Genomic DNA, 18,932 nt, shown 5'->3' on the forward strand with positions numbered 1-18,932 from the left:
CTCCTTTCTCTCTGCCTGCATCTCTGCCTACTTGTGATCTGTCTGTCAAATAAATAAATAAAATTAAAAACAACAACAACAACAACAAGAGGCAATCCATGATTTTTTTTCCTTAGGTTACAGATACAAGAATTTACATTCTTAATTCTAATATTTATTATTTTAAAAAGAAGTAAAAAGGGACATGGGACCCCCAAAAAAAGCCCAGCCCAAGGGAACTTAAATAGTGGAAAGGTAGGGAATAAGTAAAGTTGAAATTTATTTATCTTAAGCAAGACTTTTATAGATTATCTGATAGAAATTAATAAATTTAAAGTTCCTTGGTGAGATTACCCCACCAATGGATTCCTAAAGCATGAGTTAGGGAATAGTTTATAAAATTAACTGCAGAGCACTTTTAGCTCAATGAAGTTTGAGAAATAAGATTTAAAGGAGATAAAAGGGGCACCTGGCTAGCTCAGTCAGTAGTGTGCAACCCTTGATCTTGGAGTTGTGAGCTCAAGCCTCACGCTGGGTATAGAGATTACTTTAAAAAACAACTTAAAAAAAAATAAATAAAGGGAATATAAATAAACAGTATTTATAAATATTTCCTTTCTAGCCTAGACCAAACAGGTTCTACTTGGCTAGTAGTCTTCAGCAAACTATTCATTAATTCATTCATTCATTCAACTCTATACAATATACTAAAGAAAGTACTGTGAGGATTACAAACATAGTATGAGAACAAGCATTAAAGAAATAAGATCAGTACATACAATAAAAGTCACATGACAAAAGTATAAATAAAATATTTATGCAAGAAGGACCAAGATAGCTCTAGGGAGTGTATAAATTAAATCTGGGTATAGGAAAACTAGAAAGAGGGAGGAAGAAAGGAACTATAGGTGGAATGACCAGTGTAAGGTAATGACAGAGACCAAAAGAGGAACTTACAAGAAGGAAGTGGCTAGAGCAAAGGGCTTGAAATTAAATTATCAGAATGTCAGATCTGGAACCAGACTGAATACTAGCATAGAGGACTTGAACTTTATTTGCATAAACTAAGAGTTTATGAATAAGGGGAGATGAAGAAAAAGGTTTAAAATAGGAATATTAATCTTACATAATGATTAAAATACAGAGTAAGGAGGAAAAATAGAGTCAGAAACGCTGCTGTTAGGTTTAACTATAGAAATAGTTTATCAAACAGGATCATAACAAAAACTCACATCCACCCAACTTGTAATACAACTAAATCATATTTTAAGAAAAATTATGTACACATTTAACTCCATAAAGTTAATCTTAATGCACTCAGTAGGGGGTCGATTTCACCCACCCCAAAATTCAATGCATTTATTCTCCAAAGTAAACATGAGGTGGGAACTATGATTCTATATCCTCTCAGTCAGTACTAATCCCTGTATGCCTCTTACAGCATCAACATCTAATTCTACTCTGGAGGAGATGTACTTTCACATAACATATTCCCTAGTCCCAAGCAAACCACTTCATCAAGCTCTCCACCAAAGAAAAAGAAAACAGTAATCTGCTCTAGCACTAAAGGAAACGTCAGGCTTAATGGAAAACAATACTACATTATATTTTATGTGCTATTTGAGAAACTCTCAAGAAAGATTTTGGCTCAGGGCCCCTGGGTGGCTCAGAGGGCTTTTAAGCCTCTGCCTTTGGCTCAGGTCATAATCCCAGGGTCCTGGGATTGAGCCCTTTGTCTGGCTCTCTGCTCAGCAGGGAGCCTGCTTCGTGCCCTCTCTCTCTGCCTGCCTCTCTGCCTATTTGTAATCTCTCTCTGTGTCAAATAAATAAGTAAAATCTTTAAAAATAATAATAATAATAATTTTGGCTCAATTTTTGTTTCACATACCAATTTTGGGGCCTAACCTCTGCTTAATGCCTTTTGTTTCCCTCATCTTCAGCATCTTAAGCATATTGGAGATAGCAAAACAGGGATTTAGTTCAAAACAATTATTTAAGGGCAGAAAAATTCCTGAAAAAGTGAAATGTTTAAAGAATTAAAATCAGGCAAATTTTTAAGAAGTACCTGAGGGTGGGTAAGGTTACAGAAAGCATGGGCAAAGTATGAGACACCTGTCCTCCATGTAACTTAGGTATAAAAACAATAATAATATGTCTCTTTATTTTCCCCCATAACCACTAAAATCCCTTCCCCGAGTCAACATTTTCAAATACTATTATAAAGTCCTGACAAACTATTTATTAATAGTCTTCTGTACCATACGAACATTTACTAAAAACTAACACAATTTAGGAAAGAGAAGTGTTTTTATTTTTATTATTTTTTAAAGATTTTATTTATTTATTTGAGAGAGAAGTACAAGCTACGGACAGAAGCAGAGGGAAAGGGAGAAACAGTCTCCCCACTGAGCAGGGAGCCAATGTGGGGCTCAATCCCCAAACCCTGAGACCATGACCTCAGTGGAAAGCAGATGCTTAACAAACTGAGCCACCCAGGCAACCCAAGTGTTTTTATTTTTAAAGAACAAACTTGTGTTTGCTTTGCCTACCTGACAAAGTATTTCCAAGTCACTTATTTATATGCCTACCAAGAAACTACTATGTGTAGGTGCTAGATGCTAAGTACAAAATGAAATAAAATATGATCCACTCCTTTCAAAGAGTTTATAATCTAATGAGGGAGACATACAATAATTCATATAATCATGTTATATGCAGGATACCACAGAAGCAAAGAAAGGGGTCTGGAAGGGCGTTTTTAAAGAAGTATTAAGTAAATTTGGAAGGTCAGGTATAAATTAAAGCTGTGCTTCCTAAACTTGATTGTGCATCAGAACCACATCTAGAGCTAATGTCTAGGCATTGCTTAAGAGTTAAATATTAAATCATGAGAGGTGGAGCCAAGAAATCTGTATTTTTAACCACAAGAGATTTGGAATCACAGCCAGGTTTTGGTAGAAGTGAGCCAGAAATACAGACAACCATTCCAGGCACAAAGAATGGCTCAGTATGGTCAGAATGTGTGAAATACAGACAGAAAATCAGAGAGGAATCAGAACAAGAGTAGTGACATTTCAAACAGGAACTATGGAATTGATGTGAACTTCCAAAATAAAAGGCAATCACTTGTGTCATGTATTTCAACAAATGATTTGTGACATGAACTCATTTCTTATCAAGTATACGGGAAAATTAAATGCAAATCTTTGCATCTCAAGACAAAGGTAAAATGCTCCCTTGAAAAACAAGCAAATTAAAAAATAAAAACAAAACAGAGCTCTACTCATCATTTTTATTAAATGTAATAATCATTTCTCTCAGCACACATACCTAGAATATGAATAAAAGTTATAATATTTTTAACTTAAAAATGTTCCATAATGTATAAACATAAATTCAAACTGTATTTTGAAATTCTGGCTTTAAAACTAAAAGCTGTTCTTAATGATTTGAAGTTTCCAAACTCTTATTTTATAATAATTTGTTACTTCCTAGGAATTTAGTTAGAGATAGCTTCATACTTAATTTCAGGAAGGAGTAAAGTAAAACAAGTCACCAGTAAAAGGAATATTCACCATAAACAGGCTAAAAGCCAAATTGAATCTTGTATATTAATCTCTGTTTATTAAAAAACAGAAGGCTTAAATCTCCAATTCATTCCCCAAAAAAGACATCATAAAAGAGAGGTAGACAGGCAATCATGTGAAACAGGAATAAATTTTTAAAGAACATTCTTCAGAACCTAGGGGCAAACCTACCAATTATAATATATAAAAATACATTCTATGGTTATATTCTATTTTTTTAAAAGTTCCTTTAAATATTACTTAGACCATTTAAACATATCATAATAACCTACAGACCCAAGAAAGGTTCACTTACTAAAGTGAAAACTATTGCCAAACTATGCATAGTAAGTCCCTGGAGGAACACATAGGGTACAGAAGCAACAGCAGTTAAAAGCCAAAGGACTAACCACATAGCCCTATTAGAGGAGAACCAAATGATAAATTATAATAATTGGATAATTACAAGAATAATACCTGTAAACTTGATATAGCAAACCATTCTTTCTCAGACTTAATTTAATATACTTTTAAAAATGGTAATATTATCAAGTTGCCTTAATTTCCAGATGAAATCCAGGAATTAAATTAGAGTTCCTGTCAGCTTCTCAGACTAAAATGATCTATTTACATAGAATGTAATATATCTTTGTTTTCTGCGTCATTCACTGCTTCCTTTCTGCTCCTGCAGCACATTACACATATCTCTACTTGCTTTCTATTGCAAGGATCTGAATCCTGTAACGAGGATACTATTATGACCACCTAACAGCCAAGGAAACGGGCTTAGCATGATGAAATCACCACTAACCCAGGTTTCAAACTCAGATCTGGTTGCAAAGCTCTTTCCACCCTGCCTCAAAGAAGGAGAGGAGCACAGGACTAAATAAATCAAAACTAAATAATTGAACTGAGTGCAGTTTCTTCTATAACTATGTTGGTAGTAGCAAAAACAGCTCTATCATATCTGACAAACCAAATGTGGAGAACATGTATCTGGCTGGAGGCGTGGGGATTTTTTGCCTAGAATCTGAACCCCCTCATGTAATTAGGAAATATCCCACTTTACGAGTCTTCATAGAAGGCAGAAACCACCCCCATTTATAGAAGCTAAAAATGCCATAGTCATTCTTCCTGTCACCCTTTTAGCATGAACACAGGCACTTTAATCTATGCTCTGCCAATAGGACATTTCCACCAAGGACTCTAAATTAAGAGCTAGAGACAGTAAGAACCTGGGCCAGCAAAGGCTGGATTTTGGCAGGCAGCAGCAGCAACATTAAGTTTCCCAAGATAATGGTAGCAGCTATGCAATAGCAGAGTCTAACCAGCAACATGTGGCAGCTTTATTGTCACTGGGTGATTTTATGCCATGATTTCCAGATGTCTTTCTTGCTACCTAGTCTAACATGTTCCTGGCTACATATAGCCTTCCCAGCAATTTGGAGAGCTAATCAATATGCTTTCAATAAATTACTTTTCTACTTGAATCAGTCAAAATTGCCTACAATTAAAAACCCAGACTAACGCATTTAATAATTAAATAAATGACACTAAACAATTATACTTTATCAAATCTTTTTACCTTATAAGGTATTGACTGTTGTTTTATATAATTTTATATAATTTGCCATCATGGTCTTAAGTAACAGCTACTTTATACATGATGGTATGTGTTAACAACAATAAAAAACCCTTCAAATCAGGCTTCTTCAACTCTTCCAAAGCAATACGAAAATGCAAAAATAATAACAATTGTCTAATGTTCATTTTCACTGAAGCTCAGAGTTAAGCATTATTAAGAATTCTTACCTGTCAGGAATACCTAGCCTCTTGACACTTCTGTAAACAGAGAGAGTATTTGCAACATGTCGATAATTAAACCAGAACCGGGATGTACATACCTAAAGTATTAAAACAAATACATTATTGTTATGAATCAAAATAAGCCACCAAGTTATAGAATTATCTCTCTTGAAGTAGGATTTAGAGATGCCTTAAAAAAAGAGTACATCATAATATAGGCTTACAAACAGGAAAACATATAAAGAATTGTCAATAAAACCAAGCTCTCCAGAAAGAGGTCTTTCATAACTGCTATTAAATAAAAAGACCATTCAGCTTAAGAGAAACCAAATCTTTGGGGAATTTAATCAAATACTGAACCAACTTAGTTACTCTCAATTTATGTGATTCTATAATGTTCCTAAGTCTAAAAGATTAAATTCTTTAGAATCAAAGGCAATGCCCATAATCTCTTCATAGAATAGAAAATTAATGATATTGGGTTATATAATATTCCTTTCACTCTGGACTGCTTCCTAATTCCAGTTATAAAAAATGCTAGATAGATAGATTAACATACAAAGCATTTTTACATGCACATAAGAGAATATATTATAAAGAAGCTGTTGAACCAAATAGAAAACTAGAAACAATCCAAAAAAGTTTTACATTTAAAATAACAACAACAAACTGATTCCTAAAAATGATACCAAAGGTATTGGGCAAACTTAACGCTATGCCTCAAAAAATCAGCCCTATGGGAAATCCATTCCAAAAAGCATACCTAAACCCCCCAGCACCCTCTCAGACTCCTACCACATGCCTCTGCTGGTCATGGGTATAATGACAGCTTTGAGAATCACATAAATGTTCCTGCCCCTGCAAATGGAAAGGAACTACAAGATTTTTTTTATTAAAATGAATTTTCAACCTGGAATCCAAAAAGGAAAAGACTATAATTTTTGACTACATTAAAGTGTAAAATTCCATGTGTCAAAAATACCACAAAGTCCTAAATGAAATTAAAAAAAAAAAACTTGAAATAATTGTAACTCACTAAAAAAAAAAGGAACCACCCAATTTTCAAAAATGGGAAAAAGATGAAACCAACCATTTCATAATAAAGGTATTCAAAATGGACAATAAGCTATTAAAGATGGTCAAGTTTTATCATAATTTAAAAGACACAAATTGAATTGATGAATATTTAAAAGCCCATGACAATTCATAGTATTGACAATTGTGTATGGAAATAAATAACTCATATTCTGCTGTTGGAAATGTAAACTAATATAAATCTTCTAAAGTTTGAATGTATATAATCTTTTGATTTAGCTTATATAAGTACACAAAAATATGTAATCAAGAATTTTCATTATAACATTGCCTGTACTAGCAAAAATTGAAATCAAAAAGCTAGAAATCTACAGATTCCATAACTTGAGTAGAACCAGTTTAATTTCTATCTGAATTAATCATAACAAAAACCAGTATATTCAGTGCAATCTACCACATCCAAAAGGCTTTTCTTGCTATTATAGTATTTCAGCATAAACCTAAGAAAACTGCCTGCCTTTTTTTTTTTTAAGATTTTATTTATTCATTTGACAGACAGAGATCACAAGTAAAACTGCCTGCCTTTTAACCAGCAATTTACTGAACATGAAATGAAGGTGGCAAAAGAGTAGGGACCAAGAAATAACTTAATATAAATCATTCATATTCTCAAAATGAAATTTTTTAAAAAAGCCAGTGGTAAGACAGCTTGTGATATGGTCCATTAGTCTTTTTAAAAGGAGAGAGGGATAGACACAAATGTAATTATATGCATTGGAAATTTCTGAAAGGATGCACAAGAAAATAGTAAGTGATCATAGAGAATAAAAATGGGAATCAAAGAAGGGTACAAGGATTTTTCAGTTCATACCTTACTCACTGTACTTTTTTTTTAACCATAAGTAAGGGTTATCATCATAAATTTTTTTTATTAAACAGGAGCAAAAATGATTTACTCAAAGCAGATCTTGAAACTAAAAGGAAATCCAATTTTCCTTCTATCTCCCTCTGGTGGCGAAAGTTTCTCAGTCACAGTACAATGGCAAAGGGGTATTCCATTTACCTCTGATCATTTAGTCACGACAAAGTAATTCAAACTGGTAGAGAAACATATATTTTTAAAATCTGAATTACATAACATTGAAAAAAATGCATGTTTGGTACTTTCAACTTGGCCCTGGTCAAATTTCAAGATTTTCCATTTAAGAAAGCACAATTCACTTTAATTCACTTCGTAAAGTCTCACTTTACGAAGTCTGAGTTAATATGTAAAATATTGCACACAATACAAAACTGCAGTTGTTGTGAAATGCTCAGTAATAATTCTTTCTCATCCTCATTTCATTCCTCATCTGAGACACAAGTTACTGAGGCTGAAGAGGGGCTCAGTTAGAGGTTTCCCAAACAAGGAAAGCTTCATGCGTGTGCAGTGTAAGCTAAAAGGCTCTTATTGTAAAGGATAAGCCCTTTGGCAATTAGTTGTCTGAACATGGGCACTTACTCCCTTTCTTAAGAATTCCCATAGAGAGACTAGTCATTGAAGAGCCCTTAGTTTCTGAAGAGCAAGTTATTCTCCAGAATTGCTGGATCATGGCCTGTCTCCTGATTAAATGTCCCTCTCTTTTAACTGGTCATCAAAAACTTATCTCCTTATCTTGAGCTGCTTTTGTTCGATTCCTTCATAAAATCTCTTTTGAAGGGTAACATACAGGTGTTCTTTGTGGAAGAACAACAAAATGACCCATGAGCTACCTTCCTTTTTCACAAAAATTTGCTTCCTTTCCTGCCTCATTTCCTCATTCTTTCTTCCAGTCAACCTTTTTCTACAATTTTTTCATGAAGTCAAATTTATTATATCTTCTAATCATGTGAATGTCATTAAATAAATTCTCAGCAGTGAAACTATTATCCAAATACTTTCCAAGTGCGAGAAAAACAAACTGATGATGCGTATTCTAGTAAGGAAATTAAAAATACAAATTTATAAATCCAGATAAATTAAGATGGTAATTTATGCCAAGAAAAAAAAAAGGCAAAAGAAAAAAATTGGCCAATAAGCAAACCTTACTAAAAATCAAAACAATTCAAATTAAAACAAAATTTAATTTGTTACCCAGCAGTTAAAAAGAAATGGCAGGGGTACCTGGGCAGCTCAGGCTCAGTGGGTTAAACCGCTGCCTTCGGCTTAGGTCATGATCTCAGGGTCCTGGGATCGAGTTCCGCATCAGGCTCTCTGCTCAGCAGGGAGCCTGCTTCCTCCCCTCTCTCTCTCTCTCTGCCTGCCTCTCTGCCTACTTGTGATCTCTCTGTCAAATAAATAAATAAAATCTTTAAAAAAAAAAAAAGAAATGGCAAAGGTTAACAATACACAGTTGTTCTGCAATTAGAAAAAAGAGGTATAGCATTTCTAGAAAGCAATTATGCTCCATAACTTCCCAGCCTTATAGCTTAGGAATCTATCCTAAAGATTAAATCAATCAAGTTCACAAAGGTGTATTTTTACGGCTGTCCAACATAGCCTTGTTTAAAACAAAAAGGTTAAAATCTAAATGCCCATGAACAAGAGATTACAGTACATTCATAAAATACAAGGTAATAAAGACTTTGGAAATGATTATGCATCTCCATATTGACAGGGGAAGATCTCCAAGATATACTGCTATAGGATGCAAAATAACAGGTATAAGATGACCCTCATTACATAAAATCATTTATCTTTAGGCTTGTATATGAAGACAAAGGCCAGAAGAATCGAAACGTTAATTCTGGCATGTGTGGGACTTGAAGATATTTTCTTTTTCTTTTAAACTGAGGTGAGAGTAATCTAATATAAAATTAATCTGTCCCCTCCTAAACTTTTCTATATAATTTGATTTTCTATGATGATCATTTATTTTTGTGGGCAGAAAAAAAATTTTTTAATAGCCTAAATAGAGATTTATCTACAAACTAATATTATAGATAAGAAATATAATTACTAATTTCCATCATTAAAATAATTGTACATTTTATAAGATGCTTCTTTTAACAATAGTATCCCTAATATATTCTTATATTTATTTACATATCACCACTTGACAATACACTGAAACCCTAGAATATTAGTTGATACAGTCAATTTAAAATGTAGCCAATTCAAATTTAGGAATTTCTTATAAGATAGGAGAAAATAATATTTTAAAAAATTTGATTGACAACACAGAATTTCTCAGAAACATAACTAATGTAAACAACAACATATACCTTATCAAACATACTTACTACGGCACCTGGGTGGCTCAGTTGTTAAGCCTCTGCCTTCGACTCAGATCATGATCCCAGGGTCCTGGAATTAAGCCCCACTTCAGGCTCCTTGCTTGGCAGGAAGTCTGCTTCTCCCTCTGCCACTCCCCCTGCTTACGTGCTCTCTCTCTTTCTCACTGTCTCTCTCTTTGTCAAATAAATAAATAAAATCTTTAAAATAACAACAACAACACAACATACTTACCAAAACAGCCCAGTTGTTTGTATGGCCACTTCTAAAGAACTGTTCTGCTTGATCCTACAAGTCAAATAATATCAAAAACATTAGAAAAGCCACATTTCTGAGAATAAAGACTGAATAAAGAACAGTTAAGATTCATGGAGTCTTTGGTTAAAATGATAGTAAGTTATCATTATGCAAATTTATAAAGGTTCTAGTATTTGATCTTATAAAGGACATATTTTGTCCTTATAAAGGACAAATTTTAATTTTGTTGGGGGACATGGAGGAGAGCTACTTGTTTTTAAACAGTTTATCTCAAACACAACCAGCTCTTCCTCATATGCTTCTAGTTTTCCATTCAGTCTTCAAATTGTGAACGACTGACTTATTTTCATGCCCTGATTCTACACATAACAATTAATACCCTTCTTATTGAAGTCTCATTCACTACTTCCTACTCTGTGCTGGATGTTTCCAGTAACTTTATTGAACACAGCAATATATGTGATTGAGCACATTCTCTACCATGCCTCCATGTACCATTTCCCTACTCTGTTAAAGTCTGAACCATATCTGCCATTGTAACATCCAAAAATATCAACACCTAATGAATATATTTATTATACATTAAAATTACAGTGAATATAAACCTTAGTGACCCCAGATCTGCTACCAAACAGTATTAATTATGAGAGGAGTCATACTGGCTGGATTCAAATCTGGACCCTACTATATACTAGCTGTAAAAGCTTAGGAAAGGTTCTCTATGCCTCCATTTCTCCATCTATAAAATAGTAATATATTACCTGATACACAGAAGGTACAAAAGGTGACTGGAACACAGTAATTGCATAACAAATGATAGGTGTTTTAATTTTCAGCTGGCAAGAAAATTTTAAGGACAATAAAACAAAAAAATTCCTTCATATACATATCTATGTATTTTTTAACCTTTCTCAACAGCTGTCTAGATGCAAAAGTAAACAGTATGCTATAGGGGATAAAGCATTAGTTTAAAAATTTGAAGATTTAGCCCAAATCCTAACCCACACATAGCTGTGAGACTGGGATAAGTCACTTAGCTCTTTAGACTTGAAAGTAAGATCTGACCCAATAATATCAAGTATCCTGTCTAGCTGAAAATTTTTACATCATTAAGACTTCGATGAAAAATTTGTTATGGCAAAACTCTTCTGTGATTTTTTTATTTTTTTGTTTTTTATTTAGACAATACAGGCACTGCAAAGTTACTTATTCATTCTACATATAATGAATGGAGCACCTATTATGTGCCAGTTACATGTACCATACAGTGATACAAAAATCATGCTGCTTTATCTGAAGAACCCCACAGTTCAATAAAGAAGCATGCAAACATGTTACACTGCAATGTAACATTAATTCATTCATCACATTCATTGGGTGCCATGTGCCAGCCATTGTCCTGAGTGAAGAGAATACAATGACGGGCAAAAATAGTCATAGTACTTGCCTCCAAAGAGGATATTATCCAACTTGATAGACACACATTAAGCAGATGAGGGCAAACTATAAATTCTATAGAGATAAGATACACAGTATCATGAAAAAGTACAATAGACTCCCAGATAGACCTGACCTGATTCTGGCTGTGGGAAGAAGGAAGGCATCAGTGAAGTCTTCCTAGAGAAGTGACCTTTGCTTAGTATTCAAAAGATGAAGAGAAGAGGGAAGATAATTCCAGACAGAAGGAACATCCTCCCTAAGGGAAAAAGGAGCTTTGAGAAACTAAACGATTAGCACAACTAAAAGTCCAAGAAAGAGAAGAGTAGGACCTTACTCATGGGTCATAATGAATATTCTGTTCGCTATCCTTAAGAAAACATTAAGGTGTTTATGGGTGACAGGATCTGATTTGCATTTTTAAAAGTTACTCTGGCTGCAGCTTAGAAAATAGACTGGAAAGAAAAAAGACTTGAAGCCAACCAGTTAGGGAGCTACTGGACTCTTAAGTGAAAGATGCAGGAATAACAGATACTACAAAGCATATACGGATTATAGTAGATGAATGCTACACTGGCTAAGTGTACAAATTACAAGAGTATAAGCAAAGCAAGGGATAAGGAAAGACTCTACAGAGGTTATGTTTTTATTACATCTTAATAAGAAGACATAAGAAATAAAAGGTATAAAAAAATCATGGTTAATGTGAAAAAGCACAGAAACAACGTAACTACAAAAAAATAATGGTATCAAAAACGAGGTATACAAGATAATCCACTAAAATAAAGGAGAAAAATAGCAGAACGTCTATTCATATTTGTATTATATAAGAATATACCTTATAAATATTGACTATATAGATTACCAGCAATTCATGGATACAGCGAAAGGGTGCATGCACCATCTTTTCTAACTGGAGGATATGTATTCAAAAAGTTCAGAACTCATTGGTCTAAACTCAAGGTACTTAGGTGGTAGAAAGAACAGACTCCAAGAAGAAGATCAAAGAATGGGCAGAAACCAGATTATGTTGTTTAAATAAACTTTCCTCCCTGTGCAATGGGAAAACACTGAAAGGATTAAATCAAGAATAACCTGACTGGGTTTGCATTTTATGAAGACTAATGTAGCATTTAAGTGAGGGACTTTGGAAACCTGGGGGAAACAAGATAGTTCTTGCAATAGTCTAGGTAAGAAATGAGCAAAGCCCACATTAAGCCGGTGGAACTGGAAAGGTGAAAGCAATTTTTAAAGCTCAGAACACAGAAAGTAGTGATGATCAACACACGGGATAAAAAGAGTTTATTAAAACAAACCGGTTTCTGACTTAGCATCAATCCTATAGGAGGTGGGCTAGGCAGAAGATGAAACTTCGGACATCGATTTGCAAATGTCGGTTAACCATCCCGGGCCCCTCGCCAAGAGGTTAGGAAGGCCTGAAACGCGTACTGTCCGAGTACTGGATAGAGTAAAAAAAGCTTTATCAAGGCCAGAACGTCTTTTGACTCCAAAATGAAACACCGTACCGGTCTGACTCCTATCAAAGGGGAGCAGTGTAGTTTAGCAGGAGAAAAGTAGGTGCTTCACTTTCGTGCTCACGTATCAACTGCTGGGGGCTGCACACTCGTTCGAGGAATGGATCAGATCCTCCCCCGTCTCCTGAGATCTGATTCTTTAAATTCGTCGTTTTAAAACGGCGAAACAGGTCGACAGTGTCCTATCCCATTCCCGGTGACACCCTTCCCACACACAGCCCAGTCGGCCTTAGTAAGAACGCTGATGCTCCCCTTCGCTGCTGGGAATCGGAGCCACGACAGAGCTGACCTCCCAGGGCTCCGTCGCTCGGAGGGCCTGACTCCTACCTCGATCTGACTAGCGGCCAAGCTGCCGAAGGAGAAAAGCAGCAACCCTGCCAGGGCTGTCAAACCCCTGCTGAGAAAGCAGGAGGCCACCATGTTTCCCGGCTTCGGCTTCCCGCACCTGCGGGGGCGGAGCGAGTGCCGTAAAGCAGCACGGCGGCTTTTTGCGTGGCTTTTTTTTTTTTTTTTTTTTTTTGCGACGCTAGCCCCACCTCCTTGAGGTCCGCCCTTCGGCAGCCTTTAGTAAACAGCCCTGGCACAGAGTTGAGTTTCCCCCGGTGGCCGGGGCAGGGCAGTTGGAAGACTTTCATCCTTTATCTTTAGCTGCATGTCCAGTTTTTGTATTGTAAAATAGATACAACGTTTAAAAAGTTGTTTGAAAGGTGAGGGAGAAAAACCTGTGATCCCGTAAACTTTAAAAAAGGTATTTACTATTCTGCCTAGCGCTGCCAATTCTTTGAGTATGTGAAGCGAGATGGTGTAGGAAGTGCAAGCCTTTGGACACAAAAAGATGATTGATTGGATTAAATGGGAAAATGGGTGGTTGCTACAATTAACAGGCTTGCGGGCTATTATGAAAAGCTTGAACATGGAGAAATTGTTCAAATTTTTGTTTCTTCTGTAATTATGGAACTAAAATGGACTTCAAAGAGAGTCTGAGGGTTTGATAAGATCATGTGTATTTGTTCCATTATAAATGATTCAATTTTGAATCATTTTTATCTAGCATGACAAAAGCATGTTCATGCTACTTCGCTTGAATGGTAACTTCAAATTCCACCCCTTATTTTTGCCTCAAAGTAATTACCCCTCCACTGGACAATACAAAGTTTCCAAGTTTTACCATAAAAATAATATTGTAAAGCATACCTTTGTGCATTTGGCCTTTTACATTTGTTGAATTATATTCTTTATATAACTTCTTAGAACAGGAATCTTAGGTCAAAATGTACAAAAATGTTAGTGCCTATCAATAATATTGCTTTCCAAAGTATACACTCACGTGCCATAAAAATACAATCTAACACCAAATTATACTGTTTTTTTTTCCCTCTAAATTCCTTGCTACAAAATACTACCTCAAAGTTGTTATACTTCTAGTTCCTTGACTGCTCTCAAGATCTGATGTGTTTCCTTGTGTTTATAATCTTAAGTACTTTAATGTAAATACTCTGCTCATAGCTTTGTTATCCATATGAATTCGAATACCTTTATGAAGGAGTTGGCATTAAGACTTGCCATTTTTTTATGTTATTGTTTTTCCTGGTCTCTTGTGTCTCTTTCCATTTTGTTTCTTTTACTATTGTATGTTGTGATGTATTTAATGTTAGGTAGTCAAATTTCAGGTTTTCCGTTATAAAGCCAAGGAAGCATACCATCAGAGAGTCTTACACCTGAAATGTCACACGTTCATGCAGGTCTCAGATCAAGGCTTATTTTCTCTGATTTTAAATTTAACTGTTCAATTATACAGAATATATTTCTGTATATACCATGAGATGTTATGTGAATTATCTATTGCTGCATAATGAACCATCCAAAACTCTGTAGTGTGTCCATAGCTAGAGAAAATAAGGGTGTAGAAATGGAAACATGATTCTAGGGAGCCATTCCTGTAACAAACAACTTTTTTTATCAAAATTGGTATTCCATTATCCAACAGGATTTTCTACATAATGCTTACCTTATCCATTGACTCATAATTATTCTCTTACTAAACAGTCATCAGAAATAAAGTACTTCTGGACTTTCTATTCTCTTCAGTTAAAATTTATGTCTATTTTGGGGCCGGTACCATGTTATTTAGTCACTGTTGTTTTTAATACGTTTTAATATTTAGCCATTAATGTAATAATTAGCCATTAGGGCTAACCATTTTAGTATACTTAATTTTTCACAAAAATTCTTTGATTTTTGTGATTTTGCCCAGTAATTTGCCAAATGAATTTTATAATAATTTTTCCAGGTTATAAGAAAATAATACTATTTGAATTTTTAATGGGATTATACAGAATCTATTAATAAATTTGAAAAAGCCTGACCTCTTTATCATATTTAGTCCTTCATCCTGGAATATGGAACTCTCTTACTTATTTGTGGTTCCTTTTTTTAATTTCTTAGTAGAACTTTAAGCCAGAGATATCTAAATTAAGCTATTTCCTAAGCATCACTAACATTTGTCAGGGTTTTTTGTATTATTAACATTTGTTCTAATTCTTAATAGATTTTTTTCATTATATATATATATTTTTTATTTCATATATAAAACTATAAATAGGTAATATCTATAATATTATGTATGCTGTTCAGTTATTGCTGATAGGCAGATCATATTTTCTAAGTACTTTCATTATTTTAATAAGAAGTATTTAATTATATTAATAATGAAAATTACTTAAAACTTTTATTTGACAAGCTCTTTTGGCTTTTCTAGTTTTTTAATAATGTTATCCTCAAATTACTTTTTTGTCTCTTCCTTTCCAATATTATTTCTGGTATTCCTTTTTCATAATTTATATTACAGCTGAATACTAACTAATAATGTTGATAGCAAGATTTTCTTGTTTCATTTTTGTTTTAAGAGGGATGGTTTTAGCATTTTTCCATTCAATCTATCATTAGCTCTTGGATTAGAATAAGTACTAATTGTCATGTTAAAGAAGTAGATTTCTTTCTTTTTTTTAAAAAAAAAAATTATTTATTTATTTGTCAAAGAGAGAGCACAAGCAGGCAGAGTGGCAGGCAGAGGCTCCCTGCTGGACAAGGGGCCCAATGAGGGACTCGATCCGAGGACCCCGGGATCATGACCCAAGCAGAAGGCAGCCGCCTAACCGACTGAGCCACCCAGGCGTCCCTAAAGAAGTAGATTTCTATTTCTCTTTGTTTTTTGGTTGAACACTGATTTTCAAGTATGGCAAGACTTTGTACCCAAATGTGGGACACAGAAACAGTTTTAAGCACCGCTCAACAAGGGAAATATTTTTTTTTATCTGTTAACATGTGAAATAGCATTATTTAAAATTTGGTTAGAAATTGTTAACCATGAATACAGAGACAGATTGGGGGTTGCCAGAGGCAGGGAGCAGGGGTGGGCAAAAGGAACAAAGGCAGTCAGAAGGTATTAACTCCCACTTACTATATAAGATAAATAGATTCTGGGAATGCGATGTTCAGCATGCTCACTCTAGTTAATAATTCGGAGCCCCATCCCACCACCACCTGTAACTTGCCCGACCTTGGACCACTCTGTGTGTCCTACTGGCCCTGGGGCAGACAGCCACTTGGGACCTGACAACCTGAGGGCCAGCCATGGAGGGAGCATGGCAGTCTTGGTGCTGCATGTGGCACTGTTGCTCCCAGACAGGGACTTGGCAGTCTCTTTGGACTCTGAACTCTTGAGTGTGGCCAGCCTTCAAAATGCAGAACATCAAACTGTGATCAGTATAAATAACCAGATGTCCTAGAGACTTGAGCGCTGGGTGTGGAAAGGACATGTCTGCTTATCCCAACCAGTGTACTCTGCATGAAAATCAGGGAAGATGGTCATGATATTAAAATAATCCAGAGTGGACTGTGTTGATGGGGTAGTTTATAGAAGAGAAATTGGAGAAACCACCTTCAACATTGTGCTAGATGAATTCCATTTTCCCTTTTTCTCTTTCCTATGTTTCTTTGCAAAGGATTTGTTAGTCCACATTTTCTGCGAGGAAGTGTGGAAGAGAACAATGTACAGTGACTGATAATTAAAGAAAACACGAAAAGTCCTTCTTTCTTCGCTTTTTCCCCTTGAGTCAACCCTACTGCCCAAGAGACTTGTGCATTGCTTTATTTAGCTGGAATAAAATCAGCATTGTATTAAAAAAAAAACACAATACTGTAGTGTACTGTAGTATAGTGTATTTGAAAGTTGCTAAGAGAGTAGATCTTAAAAGTTTTCATCACAAGGAAAAAACTGTACACCTAAAGCTATAACAATGTTATGTCAATTATATCTCAATTAAAAAAAAAGAATTGTTAACCAGAGTCTGCATTTAGACTGGTAGTCAATTCAATTACTCATTTAGTGAATAATTGACTTAACTAACAGAGAAAACAAGCATTTGATTATCAGATCAAAATCACACACATCCATGGCATCTCTAATAAAAGTTTTTATGCATGACCCTCACAGGGAGTTCACCATAGTCTATCCATGCTGTTATTATTGTTCTCCAATGAAGTGATAACTCAGATTAATTCTGTCAACTCTAGTGTTAGATCACTGTTTATTCTTGCTCTTTTATTGCATATGCCCCTACCATTTCTTCTTCTGTGTCAACTTTTTCTCTCTTCTCCTGTCTGCACCAAAAACACCATTGTGTTATCCATTCACTGAGTGAATATTTATTAAGCACCAGTTACATACCAGGCACTGTGCTAGTCACGGACAATAATAGGAGAGAGAGCAAAAACTGAGCAGTTTGCTGCTTTCATTGGAACTTACAGTATAAGGGAGACAGATATTAACAGTATAAGCACTTAAACAAATGTAAAAATTTAACAAGAGAATTCCTAGTAGGGAACACAGTCCTGTAAGAAAAACCAGAATAGGCTTCCCTGAGGAAATGGACTGAGCTGAAATTAATGAGTTAATGAGGCAAAGATGAAGAGAATTCAAGACAAGAAGCAGCTCTTACAAAGAACCTATGGAGGAAGGAAGCTTGGATTATTAGAGGAAGTTTTTGAATGACCTTATGCATGTAGTTCAAAGAATGAAAGAGAGAGTGCTGCAAGATGAAACTGCATTGCTAAGCAGGTGTCACATCCCTTCAAAGCTTTGGGGATCAGGTCAAGGAAAGCCTCAGAATGGCAACAATCATGCTGGTTTCAATGAGAATGGCTGCAGGTAGAGCATTTGGGAGGCCATGGCTCTAGTCCAGGGAATGGTAGCTTGGACCAGTGTGGTAAGGGTGGAAATGATGGAAATGGACATGATGGAAATTCAATTAGAATTTTAAGATCACAACCAACAGAACAGTGGTGATGGATTATATTTGGAAAGCAGGAGAAAGGACAATTTCAAGGATGACTTTTCAATATCCAACTTCTACAACCAAATGTTTTATAATGCCCCACCCCTTTTTTTTTACATAAGGATCACAGGAAGTCAACCAGGTTTAGGATTCCTAGACAAGTCAGATCTGGTTTAAATATTTACCCAAAACAATTTGAAAGATGAACTTCCATAAACTTATTATCATTACTTTTGTGGCTACTAAATAAATGTTGTCACAAAATGAAACGGGTGGAAAGGATATGTTTAATCAGGATCAGAACATGGCTGGGCAGAGGGATTTTGCGATGTGGTTTTTTAATATGTATAGTTTAATTGCCTCAGGCAAAACTGTTTGCACCACAAGGATCTGATGTATACAACATTTCATTCATATCTAACAGTCAAAATGTTTCTTTGGGCAAAACAAAATTCAAAAAGGAAATGAGATATTTAATAAAATACAAATACGAAAAAATCAACTAAAATAGAGGAAAAAGTCTGTCTTTCCAGTGTATTTGTATCATTTCCTAGTACTAATTTTGATATTGGACCACCTTCAATTCCATTTCAGTTTGGCTTCAAATACTATTCCTCCCTCCTTCCAGTGAGCCATTTAATAATAGCTTGTTGTCCTGCTGTAATCAATTTCTATCTCATGACCTTCTCATTAGCTACAGAACTAACTCATAATAACATTGCTTCAA

General features: G+C 35.0%; 1 protein-coding gene across 1 annotated transcript in view; it reads right to left on the bottom strand.

Moving 5' to 3' along the window:
• The window catches only part of PIGK (phosphatidylinositol glycan anchor biosynthesis class K), a 132,027-nt gene extending 118,682 nt beyond the window's left edge, over positions 1-13,345 (bottom strand). The window contains exons 1-3 of the mRNA XM_082686617.1: positions 13,197-13,345; positions 9,874-9,927; positions 5,358-5,449 (exon numbers count right to left, since the gene is read on the bottom strand). Of these exons, the coding sequence (XP_082542743.1) occupies positions 5,358-5,449; positions 9,874-9,927; positions 13,197-13,289 (239 nt within the window). The 5' untranslated portion in view covers positions 13,290-13,345. The remainder of the gene's footprint in view (positions 1-5,357; positions 5,450-9,873; positions 9,928-13,196) is intronic.
• Positions 13,346-18,932: the final 5,587 nt, after the last annotated feature.

This window comes from Mustela nivalis (assembly GCF_964662115.1).
Source record: "Mustela nivalis genome assembly, chromosome: 10".
NCBI classification, from domain to species: domain Eukaryota; kingdom Metazoa; phylum Chordata; class Mammalia; order Carnivora; family Mustelidae; genus Mustela; species Mustela nivalis.